Raw genomic sequence first — 18,059 nt, 5'->3', positions numbered from 1 at the left:
TCTAAGAACTGTTCCATTTGCATTAGGAAGGGCAAATCTGCTGGAGATTTAACACTTGCTCCTGATATCCAGGCATCCCAATGTTTCACAATGTGGTAGGCATGTCGGGTAAATGACATGTCTGGTTTCCACCTTAAGGCTCTGAACCGCCGACGGGAATGCTCGGGGGTTAGCCCCATTCTGAGACTCGCCTTGGTTTTAAACAGTTCATACTGGTTCATTTGTTCCTTAGGCATTTCAGCCGCCACCTCAGCTAAGGGTCCACTGAGCTGCGGCCTCAGCTCTACCATGTATTGGTCTGTAGAGAGGCTGTACGCAAGGCAGGCCCTTTCAAAGTTTTCTAAGAAGGCCTCGGTATCATCGCCTGCCTTGTAGGTGGGAAACTTTCTGGGATGAGAAGTGGTACCTGGAGAAGGATTGCTAGGTTTGTTGGTATATTCTGCTGAGCCTTTGCCTTCTCCATCTCCAGTGCATGCTTCCTCTCTTTTTCCTTTTCCTCCAGTTCTTTGGCCCTTGCCTCCATTTCTTTGTCTTTTGCCTCCATTTCCCTCCTGTGGGCAGCTTCCATTTCTTTTTCCCTGGCCGCATGTACATCTATCTCCATCCACGTGAGTTCTATCCGTCTTTCATATTCCTTTTGTTTTTTCTCAGCCTCAAATCTGGCTAATTCCAGCCTTTGTTGAAACGTGGAGTCTGTCATCATAACTTCTCTGTTTTTAACTAACTTTACACCCGAGAGTTAGAAAGAAAACCAAAAAAACACTTGGCTTGTAAAATTTTGCTGTGGTGTCCGGATACCTATGTTCTCTGATAATGATTGTCAGCCTACAGAGAAATCCTAAAAAAACCCTAACACCTTTGTCTCCAGGCAAATAGGCAGAAAACCCCTCTATTTGCTCTTAGGAGAAGAAAAAACAAAAAACTTCAGGTCTGTGAAGACTTGTGAATTTCCCTGCAGGAGGTTAACTACCCTGCCTTTAGGTAGAGAAAACGCCAGCTCACAAAAGACCATTCCCTTTTGTCTCTGCTCTGGCCCCAAAGCAGAGGAAAAAACTCCAAACTTCTTTCAGTTGGAAACCTGCTTTCCAGCAGCCCAAAGGAAAAAAAAAATTCCCTTTTAAAATCTGTGCTTCTGGTTCAAAAAATCTCAAATTGATCTCAAAATGATTTCAAGTTAATCCCACTGCTCTGCCACCATGTCAAGGTTCCTTCCCCACTCTGAACTCGAGGGTACAGATGTGGGGACCTGCATGAAAACCTCCTGAGCTTACTTTTACCAGCTTAGTTTGTACCTTGGGGAAGTTTTAACCTATCTTACCTTTTGCCCTGGGACTTTCGCTGCCACCATCAAACGTCTAACCGGGTTTATTATTGGGAAAGAGTCGTTTGCAAACGTCTTTCCCCCCAAAATCCTCACCAAAACCTTGCACCCCCCTTCCTGGGGAAGGTTTGATAAAAATCCTCATCAATTTGCATAGGTGAACACAGACCCAAACCCTTGGATCTTAAGAACAATGAAAAAAGCATTCAGTTTCTTACAAGAAGAATTTTAATAGAAGTAAAAAGAATCACCTCTGTAAAATCAGGATGATTAAATACCTTACAGGGTAATTAGATTCAAAACATAGAGAATCCCTCTAGGCAAAACCTTAAGTTACAAAAAGACACAAAGACAGGAATAGCCATTCCATTCAGCACAGCTTATTTTCTCAGCCATTTAAAGAAATCATAATCTAACGCGTATCTAGCTAGATTACTTACTAAGTTCTAAGACTCCATTCCTGTTCTGTCCCAGACAAAAGCATCACACAGACAGACCCAGACCCTTTGTTTCTCCCCCCCCTCCAGCTTCGAAAGTATCTTGTCTCCTCATTGGTCATTTTGGTCAGGTGCCAGCGAGGTTATCCTAGCTTCTTAACCCTTTACAGGTGAAAGGGCTTTTCTTCTGGCCAGGAGGGATTTTAAAGGTGGTTACCTGTCCCTTTATATTTATGAAACTCTCATAAAAAACCAACCTTCCACACAAACTTCCTCATGGCTGGACTTTTCAAAAACTAGACAAGTCATTTACAACACACTTTGCTTCTCTACAAAATAAGAAGGACACTAAACTATCTAAACTACTACATGCCGCAAGGCGCCACAACAGTGGTTCCCTTAACCCACCCAGCAATATTGTTAATCTATCCAACTATACTCTGAAACAAGGTCTACACATTCTCATTGTCAAGCTAAGTAGATCAGCGATGGCTCTATAGGGCAGGGAGATGGTGTTGCATGGCTGGGGGAGGTGCTTCCCTTGCTGAGAGGCAAATTTTGGAGTAGACTGTTGTGCGATTCCCTTAACACAAGTCCGCTCAGGTGCACCTAACTCGGTAGCAAAGGCCAGGTTTACCCTTCCAGATGGGCTAGAAGACGTGTTTTTTGTTGTTTTTTTTAAGGGGCTACTGCAGTACTGCCTCCCATGCATGTGCTGTGAATGTCAGGGAGCTTACTGGTCTGATGTGGCCTGGCAATTCCTCACTGCTACTTGTTCTTTTTCTTCCAGCTAGACTAGCTCGTTAACAGGCCGCTGAGTTAAAGGCTGAAATGCTTGGAGGCTAAAGGGGCAGTGCTCCTGGGTGTGGAGCTAGCTCTAGAGGCCCACAGCGCTGGGTGGGCGGAGGAAAAAGCAGCAGTGAGTGCCACACCCTCCCTGTCCGACCCCTACAAAAGCAAAGCAACTAGCCAGAGGCAGCAGAAGGCCTTGGGCAATGGGGCAGAGCCAGGCGCCCCCAGCTCCTGTACGGCCGCCCCCGTTTGCTCTGCGAGCGGCAGGGAAAGGCCAGCTCCTGGCCATGCTCCGCTGCAGTCAGGGCGTCCCGCGCGCCCAACACCAGCCACGCGCCGGGCGCCAGTCACGTGGCTGCCTTCCCACCCCAGCAGCTCTCGCCACCCTCCGCCCCGCCCACGCCTAAGCCGCCTGCGCAGACTCCTCCCCTCGCTTCACCTCTGCGCTTGACCCTGCAGGGCTGCCGTTGAGAGGCCGTTTGCGACCCCGCTCCACGTCCCCACGTGAACTGCGGGTGGGGGGGGGCCCGCAGGATGGAGGAGGTGGCGGAGCCGCCGGGCGCTTGGCTCAGCGGGGACAGCGGCAACGTCTCGCAGAGCCCCAGCAGCGCGTCGGGCATCGGGGAGGAGGGCAACCCCCCAGAGCTCCTGCTCAGCCGCGCCGCTGCCGATTACTCCGCCTACCTGCTCCCGGCTGGGGTCGACTTCTGCGCGCAGGTGAGAGGGGGCGGGGCGGGTTGTCCCCTGCGCGCACCCGTAGCGAGGCCTGCTCGCGCTACGGGGGCCGCGCTGGGGGGTGGGCTGACACCCGCGTGCGGGCTGGGGGCCTCGCGTGGCTGCGCCCCTCCCCCGGCGTCGAGACAGAGACCGAGGCCGGAACCCGGACCGGACACTCACCCTGACACCCCCATGGCTCGGGGGGCGCACGGGCAGCTCCCGCCTCGGAGGTGGCCGCTCGCCCCCTGCTGCCTTCCCACGGAGGGGCCGCGCCAGCAGCAGAAGTTGAACTTGGGCGGGGCGGGTGTCTCAGTTTTTAAAAACTAAAATCCCGAGTTTTTCTGGGTTTGTTTTTGTTTTTCCCTCAGTTTTTAAAAAGCCGCTTTGTTTATTTTGTGGGGCAAACCCGGAGTTCGGCTGAAGCTGGGCCTGTCCAGGGCGGGTCCCCACTGAAAATAAGGCGGGGGGGGGGGGCGGTTTAGTCGAAACCAACATTTAGAGAGAAAATCTAAAGCCAGAGGTTACTTACTGGTGGGCCCGTTGTGCTGGGCGCTGCACGCCCATGTAAAGTGCAGCAGAACCGCTGTTTTAAGAACCATTTTGAAGATTGAGTTCATCAAATGGGGAAATTGGATTTTTCAGAATCCCCGTAGGTTGGGGGCAGGATTTGCCAGTGTTGGGTGTTGCTTTCACCGCTCCTCAAAGCGTGGGGCGAAGGGACTGGCAGTGCCTTGGAGGCATCCGAATGTCAAGGGATGTTGACTTTCATTTTGTGGTTATTTGTGTTCTTCCATCAGGTAGACTGGTTTGTATAACTGGTCATTTGTAACATTAATGTTTGTACATTTGAAGTTCTGCCGTTTATAGAAAGTACATGTAAAGGTGTGGTCTCTGTTTCACAGATAGTTTAAACTCCCAATCTACATTAAGAACCAGCAAGCACTGGCCTTGAAGGTACATCAGCACATTTAATCAGTCACTGTCAAGAGACCTTTTAAATTGTTAGTGTCACAACCAGTGTTTCAGATCTCTGTAATACTCCAGAGGGAATTCTGTGCCAGGGAATTCTGAGCACAGTATTTTAATATTTTGCAAATTTTTGTCAGTAAATAAATGTGGAGACTCCAGCATGCCAGTGGGGAGCACAGGCCACTGGCTGCACAGAGGTGGGGAATTACCCTGTGGCCTCATGCCCCCAGACGTGGACTCTGTGGTAAGGCTGCACCTAGCCCTGACACAGTGCAAGGGCTGGGCCTGTCCCAGAAATACCCTGGGGCCCTGCCCTCTCTGCACCAGGTGTGGGCAAGCAGGCTCAACCCAGCTTGATCCAAGTGTGGAAGGGCTTAGTGTAGGGAAATCCTGGTGGGGGGGAGAGGGTTCTGGATGGGACATTCTGGGTGTGGGTGGCTCGGGGGGGGGGGGGGAGGGGATCTGGGTACCAGGGATGGATCTGGGTGCATGGGGGCTTGTTGGAGGGTGCCAGGGACAATGGGACTCTGCAGGGGGGTCGAGGTGAAGATGGTTGGGGCTCAGTGGGGAGGAGTCTGAGTGTGGGGGGAAGGGGCTCGGTGGGGAGGAGGGGTGTCTGAGTGCTATGGGAGTGGGGCTTGATGGGGTGTAGGTCCAGATGGAGCTGGTTGGGGCTCAGTGGAGTGGGAGTCCAGGTTTGAGGGGTTTGGTGGGTGGTCTTTACTCAGTTTTTAAAACTAACTAGATTTCAAGGTGATTTTATCCATAGGATATTCATCTTATAAGAGTTAAATATAATTATACTGACATATATACTACATAACTTACGCATCAATAGATCTAACGTACAGAACTTGTGACTAGTCATTTGTGTATAGAGGTAGTTGGTAAGATATGGCAAAATAGTGAAGTTTCACTATGATCAATTTTTAGTTGTTGTGATCTGCTGTAGCAGGGTTCTCAAACTTCATTGCACTCCGACCCCCTTCTGACAACAAAAATTATTTTGTGACCCCAGTAGAGGGGACCGAAGCCCGAGCCCCACCACCCTAGGCAGAAAGAAAAGGAGTACTTGTGGCACCTTAGAGACTAACCAATTTATTTGAGCATAAGCTTTCGTGAGCTACAGCTCACTTCTGTAGCTCACGAAAGCTTATGCTCAAATAAATTGGTTAGTCTCTAAGGTGCCACAAGTACTCCTTTTCTTTTTGCGAATACAGACTAACACGGCTGTTACTCTGCACCCTAGGCAGAGAGACCGAAGCCCAAGGGCTTCAGCCCCAGGCAGGGGGCCTATAACCTGAACCCTGCTGCTCAAGGCTGAAGCTTCGGGCCCCAACAAGTTTAAGCCACTTTGGGGTCCCGACCCAGAGTTTGAGAACTGCAGTGCCAAAGTATATTTTTCATTACCTGAATGTATTTTTTTTACAGATAGAAAGCTTAGACAAGAGTCTAGAAGATTTGCTGACCAGGGTTGATGAATTTGTAGGGATGTTAGACATGGTATGTATTGATCTCTGTAACTTCCATATGGATACTGCCTATTTTGGGGGGGGATGGATGGGGGGAAAGTGCTGAAAAAGTTGGGTGGTTTGGGGTTTTTTTTTCCTTCATGGGAATAACCAGCATATGATTAACATAGGGGTCACTTTTTCTTTTTTTAAGTCGAGGTCTAGGTGTGCAAACATTTCCCATACATGCTTACCCCAAAATTATCCAGTTTTCATGCAGTGATGAAATGTATGCACAAATGTACATGTGTAACTGCTAATGTATACGTGAGCATGTGTCTCAAGTCTCCTTGATGAAAATATTAGCCAGTACAGTGACAGATATTTGAAGGGACATTTCTAAGTCATATTCAGCCCATAAGTTTAATAAGAATAAGTTTTTCAAACCCTAAAACTAATAGAAGTGTTTATTTGAATTCTAGTGGGTAGACCTTTATAAAAACCAACATGCTCCATGCAGTCTTTGCACCTAAATGTTACAGTATAAGGCTAGTGCATGAAAACCAAAACATGAAATTCACTGCTATTTGGCCATTGACAAAAGTGAGATTTAAAAGCCTGTTTTCATTGAGAAAGAAGCAAATAGGAAAGAGCATAAATAGTGAAAAGTAAATTAGATTTTATTCTTAATTCTTTCAGTTCTAATAATATAAGATTGCCTTGAAAAATGTTAATGAAAATTAATCTTCTGAGGCACAAAAAGATAGTAAAAAGAAAAGGAGTTCTTGTGGCACCTTAGAGACTAACCAATTTATTTGAGCATAAGCTTTCGTGAGCTACAGCTCACTTCATCGGATGCATACTGTGGAAAGTGTAGAAGATCTTTTTATATACACACAAAGCATGAAAAAATACCTCCTCCCACCCCACTCTCCTGCTGGTGAGAGTTTTTTCACCCCTGGATTTGTGCTGGAAATGGCCCAACTTGATTATCATACACATTGTAAGGAGAGTGATCACTTTAGATAGGCTATTACCAGCAGGAGAGTGGGGTGGGAGGAGGTATTTTTTCATGCTTTGTGTGTATATAAAAAGATTTTCTACACTTTCCACAGTATGCATCCGATGAAGTGAGCTGTAGCTCACGAAAGCTTATGCTCAAATAAATTGGTTAGTCTCTAAGGTGCCACAATTACTCCTTTTCTTTTTGCGAATACAGACTAACACGGCTGTTAATCTGAAAAAAGATAGTAATCCAACTTTAATATAATAATGGCAAAGAAAAATATTTTATTTGCCTGTCTAGGAAAAAAAATCTTGGGGCAAGTAGAATTTTGACAGGCTGATGATCTAAGACTGTTTTTGGTAATAAATAAAGGAAAGCTAGGTTATCACTTATTAACCTGATGTTGTGCCTTTAATTAACAGTACCATATTGTTTTATGTTCCTGTTTGACTTCAGTCACTCTTGAATCTCCAGACTTCATCCTGTTCATAATTTCAATGATCATAAATCATTAAGAACATAAGAGCTGCCCTACTGGGTCAGACCATGGTCCATCTTGCCCAGTATCCTGTTGTTGATGGTGTCCCATACCAGAACTTCAGGGGGCGTGTACAGAACAGGACAATTATGGAGTGGTTCCCTTCTGTCTTCCCCTCTTGCCTTCTGTCAGTCAGAAGTTTAAGGTTTCCCCCAAACCATCTTCGCTAGTAGCCATTACTGAATTTTTAGTGGTTTCTAACAGATGCAGAGTTCATTTCAGACTATAAGATTGCATTGTGTGTTTACAGTATTGAAACAGACTTGCAGTACTTTTTTGCAACCTGATTGTAGTTATTCATTTATTTGTTAATAAAATAGTAAGATGCAAAATTTTAAATATATAACCATAAAAAAATTGCAGAATTGCTAACTGGATATTGGCAGGTATCCATATATAAATAATGAGGATTATACTTACGTGAAGTAATAGTGTATGCCAAAAACATAGAAGATATTGTTTTTCAAATTCTGGGGCATACCACCCATCCTTTCCCTACTCTCCTCCCTCCCGCATTAGCAGGTGCGCACAAGGCCCTGATAGGTTAAGAATTTTTTTTCTTGTTTCTTCAGGGTAGCCAGTATGTGCTAAACCGATTCCCTGAGGTGCCTAACTCCACCCTGTGCGCCCTGGGGCATTGTGGGTATGAAGCTGATCCCAAAGTCCCTGCCCCTAGGATCCCCATTACCATTACTCAGCACACCAAGTGCTGTGCCACCATCCTGCTGCCAGGCGATTCCCACAGAAACCACACAGCCTCATAAGAACTCGTCCCCCACCCAAATCCTCCCTTCCCACCATGGCTGAGTTACGAATCAACATTGTGGCAGTCCTGCACAGGTATTCTGGTCCCACAAAAAAGGCCTCACACCCAGCATGTGGGCACACATGCAAGGAGGGGGCAGAGCCACTATGTGCACACAAGTTGTTGCTCCAGGCAGCTAGGATTCACGCTGTGTGTGTGAACCTCCTCCCTGTATTCATTGTTTATGTGGGGATTCCACCCTCAGCTCCAAACTTTCCCTGTGCTGAGAGGGGCATGCATGAGACATGAATCTCTCAAGGGGGGGTGTAGCAAAAAAAGTTTGGGAACCTCTGACATAAGACAACTTCAGAATTAAATTTCTCACTCAAAACCGAATGCCAAAATAAAAGAACCACATGCAGTGAGTAATTGCAGCTTTCCTGCCATGGACAGAAAGAATATCTAAAGATATCTCCTAATCACCCTCAGTGTTGCACCACATGTCTCTTCTGCTCTCACAGAAAAGAGACATCAGATTGCATAGCACCTTCTTCTGATTAAAAGTGCCTTACAAGTAACATAGCCTCATATGCCTAGTGTGAGGTAGGTATTTTCTACATTTTGGCATTGCTCTTGTAATATCATAGAGCAAAACCACATGCCAAATATGTTTCCTGTTGCTTCCTATATACTTCTCCAAGAAAAGTTAACTGCAATAAGATGTTGCTCCTGTGTGTGTGTGTATGTATGTATGTATGTACATATAAAAAATATCTTGTTGCAGTTTGTCATATTCAGCTGTTTGGGAAAGATGATGTTTGTTTGTTGAGCTTAAGGGAAAGAGAAAGGAGCAAGTCAGAAGAGACGGAAAGAAGACAAAAAACTTCCTACCAGAAATAGTACCCCTTATTAATAAAATAGGTTTCCCTTTATATATCTGAATGGCAGGAGTCGTACTACAGTCATGGGCACCTTAGAAAAACTTAAAGTTGGTGGAAATCTCTTGAAACTATGATAAAAATTGCACTTGAACCTCATGCTCTTGAGATGCAGTGGCTTTTTGTGATTTTGAGTTGGTGTCTTAACTTTTCAATGTCTCCATTTTCCCATCTGTCAAATGGGGATAATATTAACCTTTGTAAAGTGTTTTGTGATCTTTGAATGAAAAGAGTTGAAAGTGCAAAGATTTATTATTTTATTATTATTTATTACATTTTGACTTCTGTTTTTCATTATTGGCAGTCCTCTGTGCCATTTGGAAATAATTAAGAAATGAGCCCAGCATATGATTGCATATGTTAACAGATACAGTACCAGCACTAATTTGTTTACAGCCTTCAAGATCCAGTGGCTTTAACTAGATGTCACTAACTTTAGTATTAGAATATACCAAAGTTTATTGTACAGATTTAGTCATTATAGTGTTCACTCAACTTTATGTAATTTGTTCGGATTGGTTTTAGATTCGAAGCGAGTCTTCTCAAGTAGTCAATGAAAGTGTACCTCAGATTCACACGAAAGCTACAGAAATGAGACAGATATATAGAAAGATTGACAAACTAGAGGTATGTATTCTGATGTCAGTTATTTACATTCCTTTTCTCAAGGGGACAGTACCACTGCATATTTTAATGTTTTTTCTCGAGAGTTGCAGACCCCTTTTAGATGCTTCAAAAGATTTCCCATGCTGAATGTAGCAAACATTTTACTTCTTTGTCTTTCTAGTTTCTAAAGGTGCCTTTTTGTTTCAGACTGTGAACTAGTGTTTTCACACACAAGATGTCAACTAGTATGTGTAATGACGTGGGAACTCAGTATTACTTTAATTGGCTGCTTGTGCCAGTCACAAAGGTTTAACTTGCTGTTGGCTGGATGCCAGAACTCTACAGGCAGTGCATACACAACTTCTTGTGACCAACAAAATGGTACCAATTGTCTTATTTTCTTAGCAAACTAATGACAAGTACAATGCCAATAGCAAGTGGAAATATAGAGGAGCTAAGGTGTTTCCACTTACCTCATGGAAGTTTTTTAATGTAGCTCTTCTGTACTTCCCCAGATACTTGTGCTTTTTATCTTATTAAGGATTTTTGGTTGGTTGGTTTGCTACTCTAGTGAATTACCAAATTGATATTTTGCCTCTAAGTTTGGCATCTTCACTAGCCTTATCACTGAGAATCATGTGGACCTCCAACTTTAGAACTACTGTTATCTCTGCAAAAAAGAACATGAGTACTTGTGGCACACAAAAGCTTATGCTCAAATAAATTTGTTAGTCTCTAAGATGCCACAAGTACTCCTGTTCTTTTTGCGGAGACAGACTAACATGGCTGCTACTCTGAAACCTGTTATCTCTGCTTTTTTTCTAAGTTGCCTTTTCCACACACATCACCCCATCTACAAAATGCGTTTCTTTTATATTACAAGGTTAGTAGCAGCAGTCCTTGCAGAGCAGTGTCATATAGAAAGACATTCTACATGACGCTTGGTGCAGGGTAGATAACATTTTTAATAGAAGTTCTCATAATTTAAATTCAAAATTTGTTTGAATTTGTGTATGTGTCTCAGTGCATTCAACAAGTCAGTATTAAAATAAATGGAACAAACAGTTCACTGCTATAAATCAGTGCACCATCCATCTGTATGGTTCATCATGTTAGTATTCCAGTACACTGCGTCTGAAAATTGTATATGTATTCTGTACAGTATTATAACTTATTTTACTTAATGTTTTCTCAGAGAGTGAGAAATTTTGCAATCTAAACTATAAAAGGTAACTAATATCCAAATCTCAATGCAGGTTTAACGTGGGGAACTAATAGGTTTTTTTGTAATTCCCTGCAAGCGCCAGGTTTCTTGAACAGTATCTTCATTTATGTTGGCGCTCGCTGCTTGGAATAAGACAGCTAGGTTTCCTGCTTTCTCAAATCAATAATACAACTTATACTTTTTGATAGTGTCTTTCATACGGAGTGTCTCCCAAAACAATTCAAACAGTAGAATGAGAGGAAAATTGAGATCCAGGATAACATTTGCAAAAGCATTTACATAACCTAGGCTCCTAAATCCTATTCCACTTCTCAGTGGAAGTCAGTGGTACAAAAGCACTTAAATCACTTAGGTGCTTTTGAAAATGTTACCCCGCCTAGGCAACGAAGAAAAATATTAACAGCTAAGATCTGAAATGAGTTTGAAATAGAGAGATCCAGGAAGAGTTTCAGATACTAGGAGCTGTGGATTAGAAAGCTCTTATACCATCATTGTGGAGGGACAGGAGTTCATTGAGAGATCAGTGCAGAGGAAGAGGGAGGCTAGGATTGTGAAGAAAACTGAAAGTCAATGGATTTGTTTTAAAACCTGAAAAGACGATTCTAAACTGAAATGAATGGGAAGTTAGTGGGGTACATACACATTTGTTTCAGAATATCTTTGACTTTAATCAATGTTACTATATTGATATATAATCCAAGATGGCAATAGCATGAGGGAATAGAATGCTGCAACCTCTGTTCAGTTCACTTGTCGCCATGGAAGCGCGCACAATTATTAATTTCCTAGTGTGTGTTCAACAATTAGGCAACAAGTGAATCTCTTGGTCTGTATGTCCGTATCTGTGAAATTGACAGCAAAGACTTTGCCCTATCCCCTGCTTTCAAGCCTGAAAACCTTGCTTTGTAAAAACAAGCTCCTGCCCCCTACAAGTGAATGCCACAGCATGGTGACTCAAAGGCAGAATAGACTAGAGTGCTATTAACACAATTAAAGTGATAGGATGTGTGGGGGAAGTTAACCAGACATGCACTTTTAATCAGGGTGGATAAAAATCAATGATTTTAAAAAATGGATTTTATTTAAATTTTTTTTATTTCATTACGTCATAACGAGTGTATCATTGTAAAAAAACAAACCTGTTTAAAATCTGAATTTATTACAAAATATGTGAAGGCTTAAACCTATAAACTTTTTAGAAATATTTAAATAAAAAATAAATGTGCTGACTCCATGAGCCTCTATCAAAAACTTTGAATTAAAGGCTTCTATAAAGAAAGATCAGGGGGGGAATATCTAACTTTGGAGATCAAGCTTTATAAATATGGCACAGTAGGTGAGCCTGAGTAACTTAAGAGACCGTCTCAGGGCTTGTCTACACTTAAAGCGCTGCAGCCACCCAGGTGCAGCTGTGCCGCTATAGTGCTAAGTGAAGACACTACCATACCCAACAGGAGCGCTTCTCCTGTCAGCGTAGCTACCGCACCACGCAGGAGAAGCCCTCCCATTGACATAGCCCTGTCTACTCTGGGGATTGCGTCGGTATTGCTGTGTCACTCAGGGGTATGGATTTTCCACATTCCTGAGCAACATAGTTATACCGACATACGTTTGTAGTGTGGACCAAGTGTGATTTTTCAAGAGACTTAGGCCATGTCTATGCTATCACTTATGTCACTCAGGGATGTGAAAAAACAACACATCTGACCGACATAAATTTTGCCAGCATTAGTGGTAGTGTGCACAGCACTATGTCAGTGGGAGAGCTTTTCCCGCCAACATAGCTATCGCCGCTTGTTGAGGTGGTTTTATTATGTCAACGAGAGAGCTCTCTCCCATCAGAGTGGTAACACGAGTGATCTTACAGCAGTGCAGCTGTCACTGTAAGCTTGCTAGTGTAAATATGGCCTTAGACTGGACTAGGAACTTAAGCTCCCGTCTCTTTTACTGAGTTATATTTGAACGTTTTCCCAGACTGATCTGAAATACTCAGTTTAATTCACTGACTGCAGTTAATCCCTGTGTTTAATAAATCATTTAGTTGTAAATGTGGAACATGTTTTTATACATAAACTTCTCTTATCAAAACATTAAACTTTTTTATTAAACAAAACAATTATTTTATATGCTGTTTTGTGTGTTTAATTTTAATTTAATTAACTAACTACTGAACATATTGAAAATGTTTTGCCTTTGGATTTTTTTCTCATTTTTTAAACATCAAATGGGCTGGAGACATTCAGTGTTTAGTTTCCGACAGTTATCATTCTTGTCCATGTCTGAGAGAGCTGCAGACATTCATGGGTATGGAAGAAATTTCAGAGCAAGTACTATGCAAAACAATTCAAGACCTTGTTACAAATTAAAGTACAATAACATTTTGTTTACTGCTGCTCCCCAGGACAAAAATCTCACTTTATGTAAGCAAACGTTGTAACAACTTTCAGTTAAATAAAGCAGTACACTTGTTGCCTAACTACATTAAATTGGTCTGCCGACTGTTAATATTCTTCTATATTCTCTTTAAAAAAACAACTGGTCTGTCTTACTCTACTCAACTTCCAAATTATCCATTTCCAATCATATAGAAGGTTGCACAAGTGGGTTATTTATGGCACAAATTCAAAAATGGAGATGGCACAAAATACGATTTTTTTATGCTCTTTGAGGATTGTTACCTGACAATTATATTTTAATTTCCACATAATCTGAACCTCTTCAGACCTCTTGTTGGGAAATGTTCTTACATAATGATGAATAAAGATAGCTTTGTTTTATTTTTAACTAGGCCTTTGTAAAAATGGTTGGAAATAATGTGGCTGGACTGGAGGAGCAGGTCACAAAGGCAGAAACAGACCTTGGAACTTTTCCAAACACCTTTAAAAAATTCTTACAAACTATCAGTGTACCATCCTTTCTTAATGTAAGTATGTTTCTGTCAAGGTGAGTGTGTCTTAAAATGTGTCATGAGAATGGTAGGCTTTGAATGAGGCTACAGTGAAGATTTGGAACAGCCTTCCAAGGGAAATAGTGGGGGCAAAAAAACTAACTCATTTCAAGACTGAGCTTGATAAGTTTATGGAGGGGATGATATGAGAAGAGTGCCTACAATGTCACCAGGCCAATCCTTGATTGCTATTGGCAAATATCTCCCAACAGTCAGAGATGGGACACTAGATGGGGAGGGCTCTGAGTTACTACAGAGAATCCTTTCCCAGGTGTCTGGCTGGTAGGTCTCATCCACATGCTCAGGGTCTAACTGACCACGATATTTGGGGACGGGAAAGAATTTTCCCCAAGGTCAGACTGGCAGAAGACCTGAAGGTTTTTCAACTTTCCTCTGCAGTGTGGGATATGGGTCACTTGCTGGTTTGAACTAGAGTAATTGGTGGATTCTCTTGAAATCTTTAAATCAAGATTTGAGGACTTCAATAACTCAGCCAGATGTTATTACAGGAGTGGGTGAGTGAGGTTCTGTGCCCTGCGATGTGCAGCAAGTCAGACTAGATGATCATGATGGTCCCTTCTGGCCTTAAATCTGTTAGTCTATGAATTTATCTCTGAGCTTAAATCTGAAGTTTTTGCACATGGCACAAGCTGGGTATGGTGCACAATGATAATCTTACAACAGAGTAACCAAGAGAATAAATTCTTGTGAGGGCCTGAGTTCATGCTCCAAAGAGAACTTGTGTGAGGCATGAAAAGAGCTACAAAACAAGCGCAAAAAGAGCAAACCTTAAATAAAAGGTCACTGAATTCCGACCTGAAGGCAGATAGGAGGAACCTATACAAACTAAAAATGTGCAAGGAATTTTTTCAAAGTGCTAGTCTACATGAGAACATCAGAAGAGCGAAAAAGGTCACTGAACGCTATGTTGTTTTAAAAATAAATAAGGATGCTGTGGTCACATGACTTTACAGTAAATGGATCACAAGGCACCTTGTTAGATTGCTTTCATACAGGAGAATAAAATTACTTTTCCTTTGTGGTGATGGGCCAATTACATGTTGAAAAATGAGAAGTAAGCTACTTAATCTGATAGGTTTATTTTAGCTTTTGAAGTTCATGGCAGTCACTTGAGTTGTGCTTCAAACTATAGTATCAGAGTGGTAAAGGAGAACGCGTTACTAGAGAGCTAGCATTCTCTTAGACAGGGCTGAGGGTTGAGGTCAGAAAACCTGTTTCCAACTCTGACACTAGCTCTTCAGCCGTGGGTAAGTTATTTATTTATCCTCCCAGTGCCTCATTTTCCTTCTTTTGTAAGAAGGGGGTGATCAAATACTTTGCAGTTTTAAGAGGAGAAATATTTCATTCAGTCCAGAGGTTGTGTTTCTAAGCCACTTAGCAATCTTTCGTTTTGTATTGCAACAGCACCTCGAACCCCCAACCATGGACCAGGACACCACTGTATTCTTGTTCCCATAAAAGTAGCCTTTAACCCGTCTGTCTGTCCTGCTACAGAAGTCATTAAATGCAAGAGCTTAATTATACAATATTAAGGTTACAAATTCTTATTCATAACCATGACAATGCTGTTCTACTTTGTAAAAATGGCACTGGAGTGTTCGATTGTCTCTGTGGCTATCAATTTTTCACAGCTCATTGGTTAAAAAGTGGTTGTTTCTGAACTGCCAGCATTATACCCACACACTGGGATCTGAAAGTCCAGTTTTGTTCTAGCTTGAACATTATGCACTCGATGAACATTTATTACACTAGTAATAAATTCAGTAGTTGAAACTTAGTTAATTCGGTTGAACAAGCTAAATTAGAATCCAGATCTCTCTATCACAGTTGTGCAGGCCATGTATGACTAAACTGAATATAAAGCAGTATGAATATTTTCACTAACAATAAACAGAGACCAAATCTTTTAAGTGCAGCGATGCCATTTCTATCCAGCCCTTTTCTGAATATAGTTTCATGCATAGGGTTCTCCAACAGGCTATTCACTTGCATAAACTTAAGCAAGTACTTACATGTTTGCAGGACTGGGGACATAAACAATAATTCACATATTATAGCAAGCTTTTGGGAGTGAATGGTGTAAGTTAGTTATCTTAGGACTGTCGTCCTAGCTTTTTTTACCTGCTAACAACTTTCTGGGAACCTTTCCTTTTTGGCTGAACTTTGGCTGCAATTTTTTTCCTCTCGCCAGGGTATTTTTGTTTTGTTTTGTTTACTTTTTAACCGGTCCTTGGTGTGACGGAAGTTTTGGTTGGTCTTAAATGATGTATCCACAGTCTCATTTTAAGATTGTCCCAGAAGTTCTGCTTCTATTGGGACACTCATCATGCCAAGGAGTGAGAATGTACAGTTCTCACACCTCCAAATGTTACTGAGGAGACAGGCTTTTTTACACTGCTAAAATTTGAAATGCCCACCAACTAGACTCAAAAATAATTATACTTATTCACTTAGCAGGACACTTAATGTAAAAGAAGAGTAAAAAGTAGTTTCAGATACTGTGCCTGCTCGAGTTCTGCCAACTTTTGTGATTGTAGTCATGTTTTTAAAATACTTTCTCTCCCATGTTGCTGTATGGAAAAACTGATGCACCCAGGGGAAACTGTCTGCGCAAAGTAGAAAGAGATTCTTCTGTAGAATTTTTCAGTTGTGTTACTTTTAACAATATAGATAAAAACTATTTCAGACAGAAGGGATATTTTTAAATTGATGGTATCCCTTCTAAGTTTTTCTAAATGTAGCTAAGACTTTCTTGTAGGGGAGCAAGCCATACACCAAGCTGCCATTTTTCACTTTATATGTTGTGAGTTGCCGATAAGCAACTTTCAGTTTACAGTTTTGTTCAATTTTCTTATAACCCAAGTGTCAGCCTGAGGAAAATCCCTTCTTTCCAAATAAAGTTCACTTCCTGGCTGAGACCAGTTTATTGAGAAAGTGATGAGTATGTGAAAGCAAAGGGTAAAATAATTTAAATCCTAATGATTACAACAGGTATAATAAAGTAAATTGTCAAACTGCCTGTTATCAATGGCACTTTAGGTCAATATTCTTGCTAAATGTTCTGTAGCATTGCAATAACAATAGTATGGATAAGTTTAAGGAAATACTGACTTCTCCCCAGTTTAGTTGTTGGATTTATTGCAGTTATTTAAGATGAAATGTACTTGATCAAAAAGTTAATACTTCAGTGAGAGAGGCAATATGTTTTTGAAATATAAAATAACCAAAAGTTTCCCATTTCATTTTATTATAGTGACTTCATTAACATAAGACAACCTTTTAATTTAGCCAGTTAGATTGGCACGTGTGTGTTTGAGTTTCCAGACACTGAGAATAGAAACAATGTAAAGTGGAAGCAATTTTTATATGAACTATGCAGTTTATATGAAGGAATTCTTGTCAGTTATGAAGAGACAAAAGGCTTGCGGTTAATGTTCTATGCAAATATAGCTCATTACATAACTGAACAAAAAGTGGTAAAGCAAAGGCAAAAATCAAATAAAATTTTTCTTAATCACAGAAATCATCTTCCTCACGGCAACATCAGACCCTGTATGAGCCTCAAGCCCTTTTCAAGACTGAAGACTACTTTCCGTGTCTCAGTGAGCCACCTTACTCATGATTTTGCTTTTGCGTTGACATGAATCCAGAAGAGAAAATGGCAAGTGAACAAAAGCAGTGCTCAGAGTTGCTGCATTTTTATGCATATCAGTGGCAGATTGCCATCCTGACTGTGTGCCACCATCTGTCTTCTGACAGTATTATAAGCAGTCTTCAATTATTTGTGTATAATATATGATTACAGAAGTCTTCCTCAAACAAAGCTATAAACTTTCAGGTTAAGAAAGAGAGAAATTGGTAAGGGTACTCCTCCAATTGATTTTTCATCTTTAATTACACTCTAGTAGGAAAATGGATAAATAGGAAATGTCCTTTTTTGTGTGTATTGTAACACTTCAGTTTCTGTGTTGCTACCAGTAATAACATCTGTAGCACGTTTCTATTTTTTTAAGTAGCCCTATGGGTAACTGAGATGAGAGAAGGACAAAGCTCTCTACATTAATGTCCCCAAGGAATGGCTGGGGTCCTGCTCTCCAACGTCTGAGAGCATGTATTAAAAATACATAGGAGTAAGATCTCCACTGTTCTGTGAACTGCTAACTCCACCAAACTCTGCAGCGTGAGAACAGGAATGTGATGACTGTTGTAGAATTTCAAGGGTCAAAGTCTAAACTTGGAAGTTCTGTTTGATACATGTATACAACCTTGACTTTTGTAAATAATGCCAAAATTATATATGTATGATTACCAAAGCTCTTGTAATTAAAGTTGAAGTAGTTTATTTA

At 41.7% G+C, this 18,059-nt stretch overlaps 1 protein-coding gene and 1 long non-coding RNA gene across 3 annotated transcripts in view; one reads left to right on the top strand and one right to left on the bottom strand.

The window, feature by feature from the left end:
* Nucleotides 1-3,112, bottom strand: part of LOC119565616 — a 25,470-nt gene extending 22,358 nt beyond the window's left edge. The window contains exon 1 of the long non-coding RNA XR_005224380.2: nt 2,990-3,112. This is a non-coding gene — a long non-coding RNA (uncharacterized LOC119565616). The remainder of the gene's footprint in view (nt 1-2,989) is intronic.
* BLOC1S4 (biogenesis of lysosomal organelles complex 1 subunit 4) lies at nt 2,739-18,059 on the top strand. 2 transcript variants are annotated; one of them, XM_037893021.2, is made up of 5 exons: nt 2,739-3,267; nt 5,668-5,739; nt 9,440-9,541; nt 13,534-13,668; nt 17,234-18,059. In XM_037893021.2, the coding sequence occupies exons 1-5, from the start codon at nt 3,085-3,087 to the stop codon at nt 17,333-17,335; spliced, it is 594 nt and encodes a 197-aa protein (XP_037748949.1). In that variant the 5' UTR covers nt 2,739-3,084; the 3' UTR covers nt 17,336-18,059. The 2 variants fall into 2 exon arrangements, with proteins under 2 accessions (XP_037748949.1, XP_037748950.1); XM_037893022.2 differs by lacking the exon at nt 2,739-3,267 and adding an exon at nt 4,249-4,480.

This window comes from Chelonia mydas, chromosome 2, assembly GCF_015237465.2.
Source record: "Chelonia mydas isolate rCheMyd1 chromosome 2, rCheMyd1.pri.v2, whole genome shotgun sequence".
Classification (NCBI taxonomy): domain Eukaryota; kingdom Metazoa; phylum Chordata; order Testudines; family Cheloniidae; genus Chelonia; species Chelonia mydas.
Note: the sequence above shows the minus strand (reverse complement) of the source record. Positions and strands in the feature narration are given on the sequence as shown.

Coding starts and splice junctions, on each gene's coding strand:
- BLOC1S4 (XM_037893021.2), top strand. CDS start 3,085: ATGGAGGAGGTGGCGGAGCCGCCGGGCGCTTGGCTCAGCGGGGACAGC. Junction 9,542..13,533: donor GAAAGATTGACAAACTAGAG/GTATGTATTCTG, acceptor ATTTTTAACTAG/GCCTTTGTAAAAATGGTTGG. Junction 13,669..17,233: donor GTGTACCATCCTTTCTTAAT/GTAAGTATGTTT, acceptor TCTTAATCACAG/AAATCATCTTCCTCACGGCA.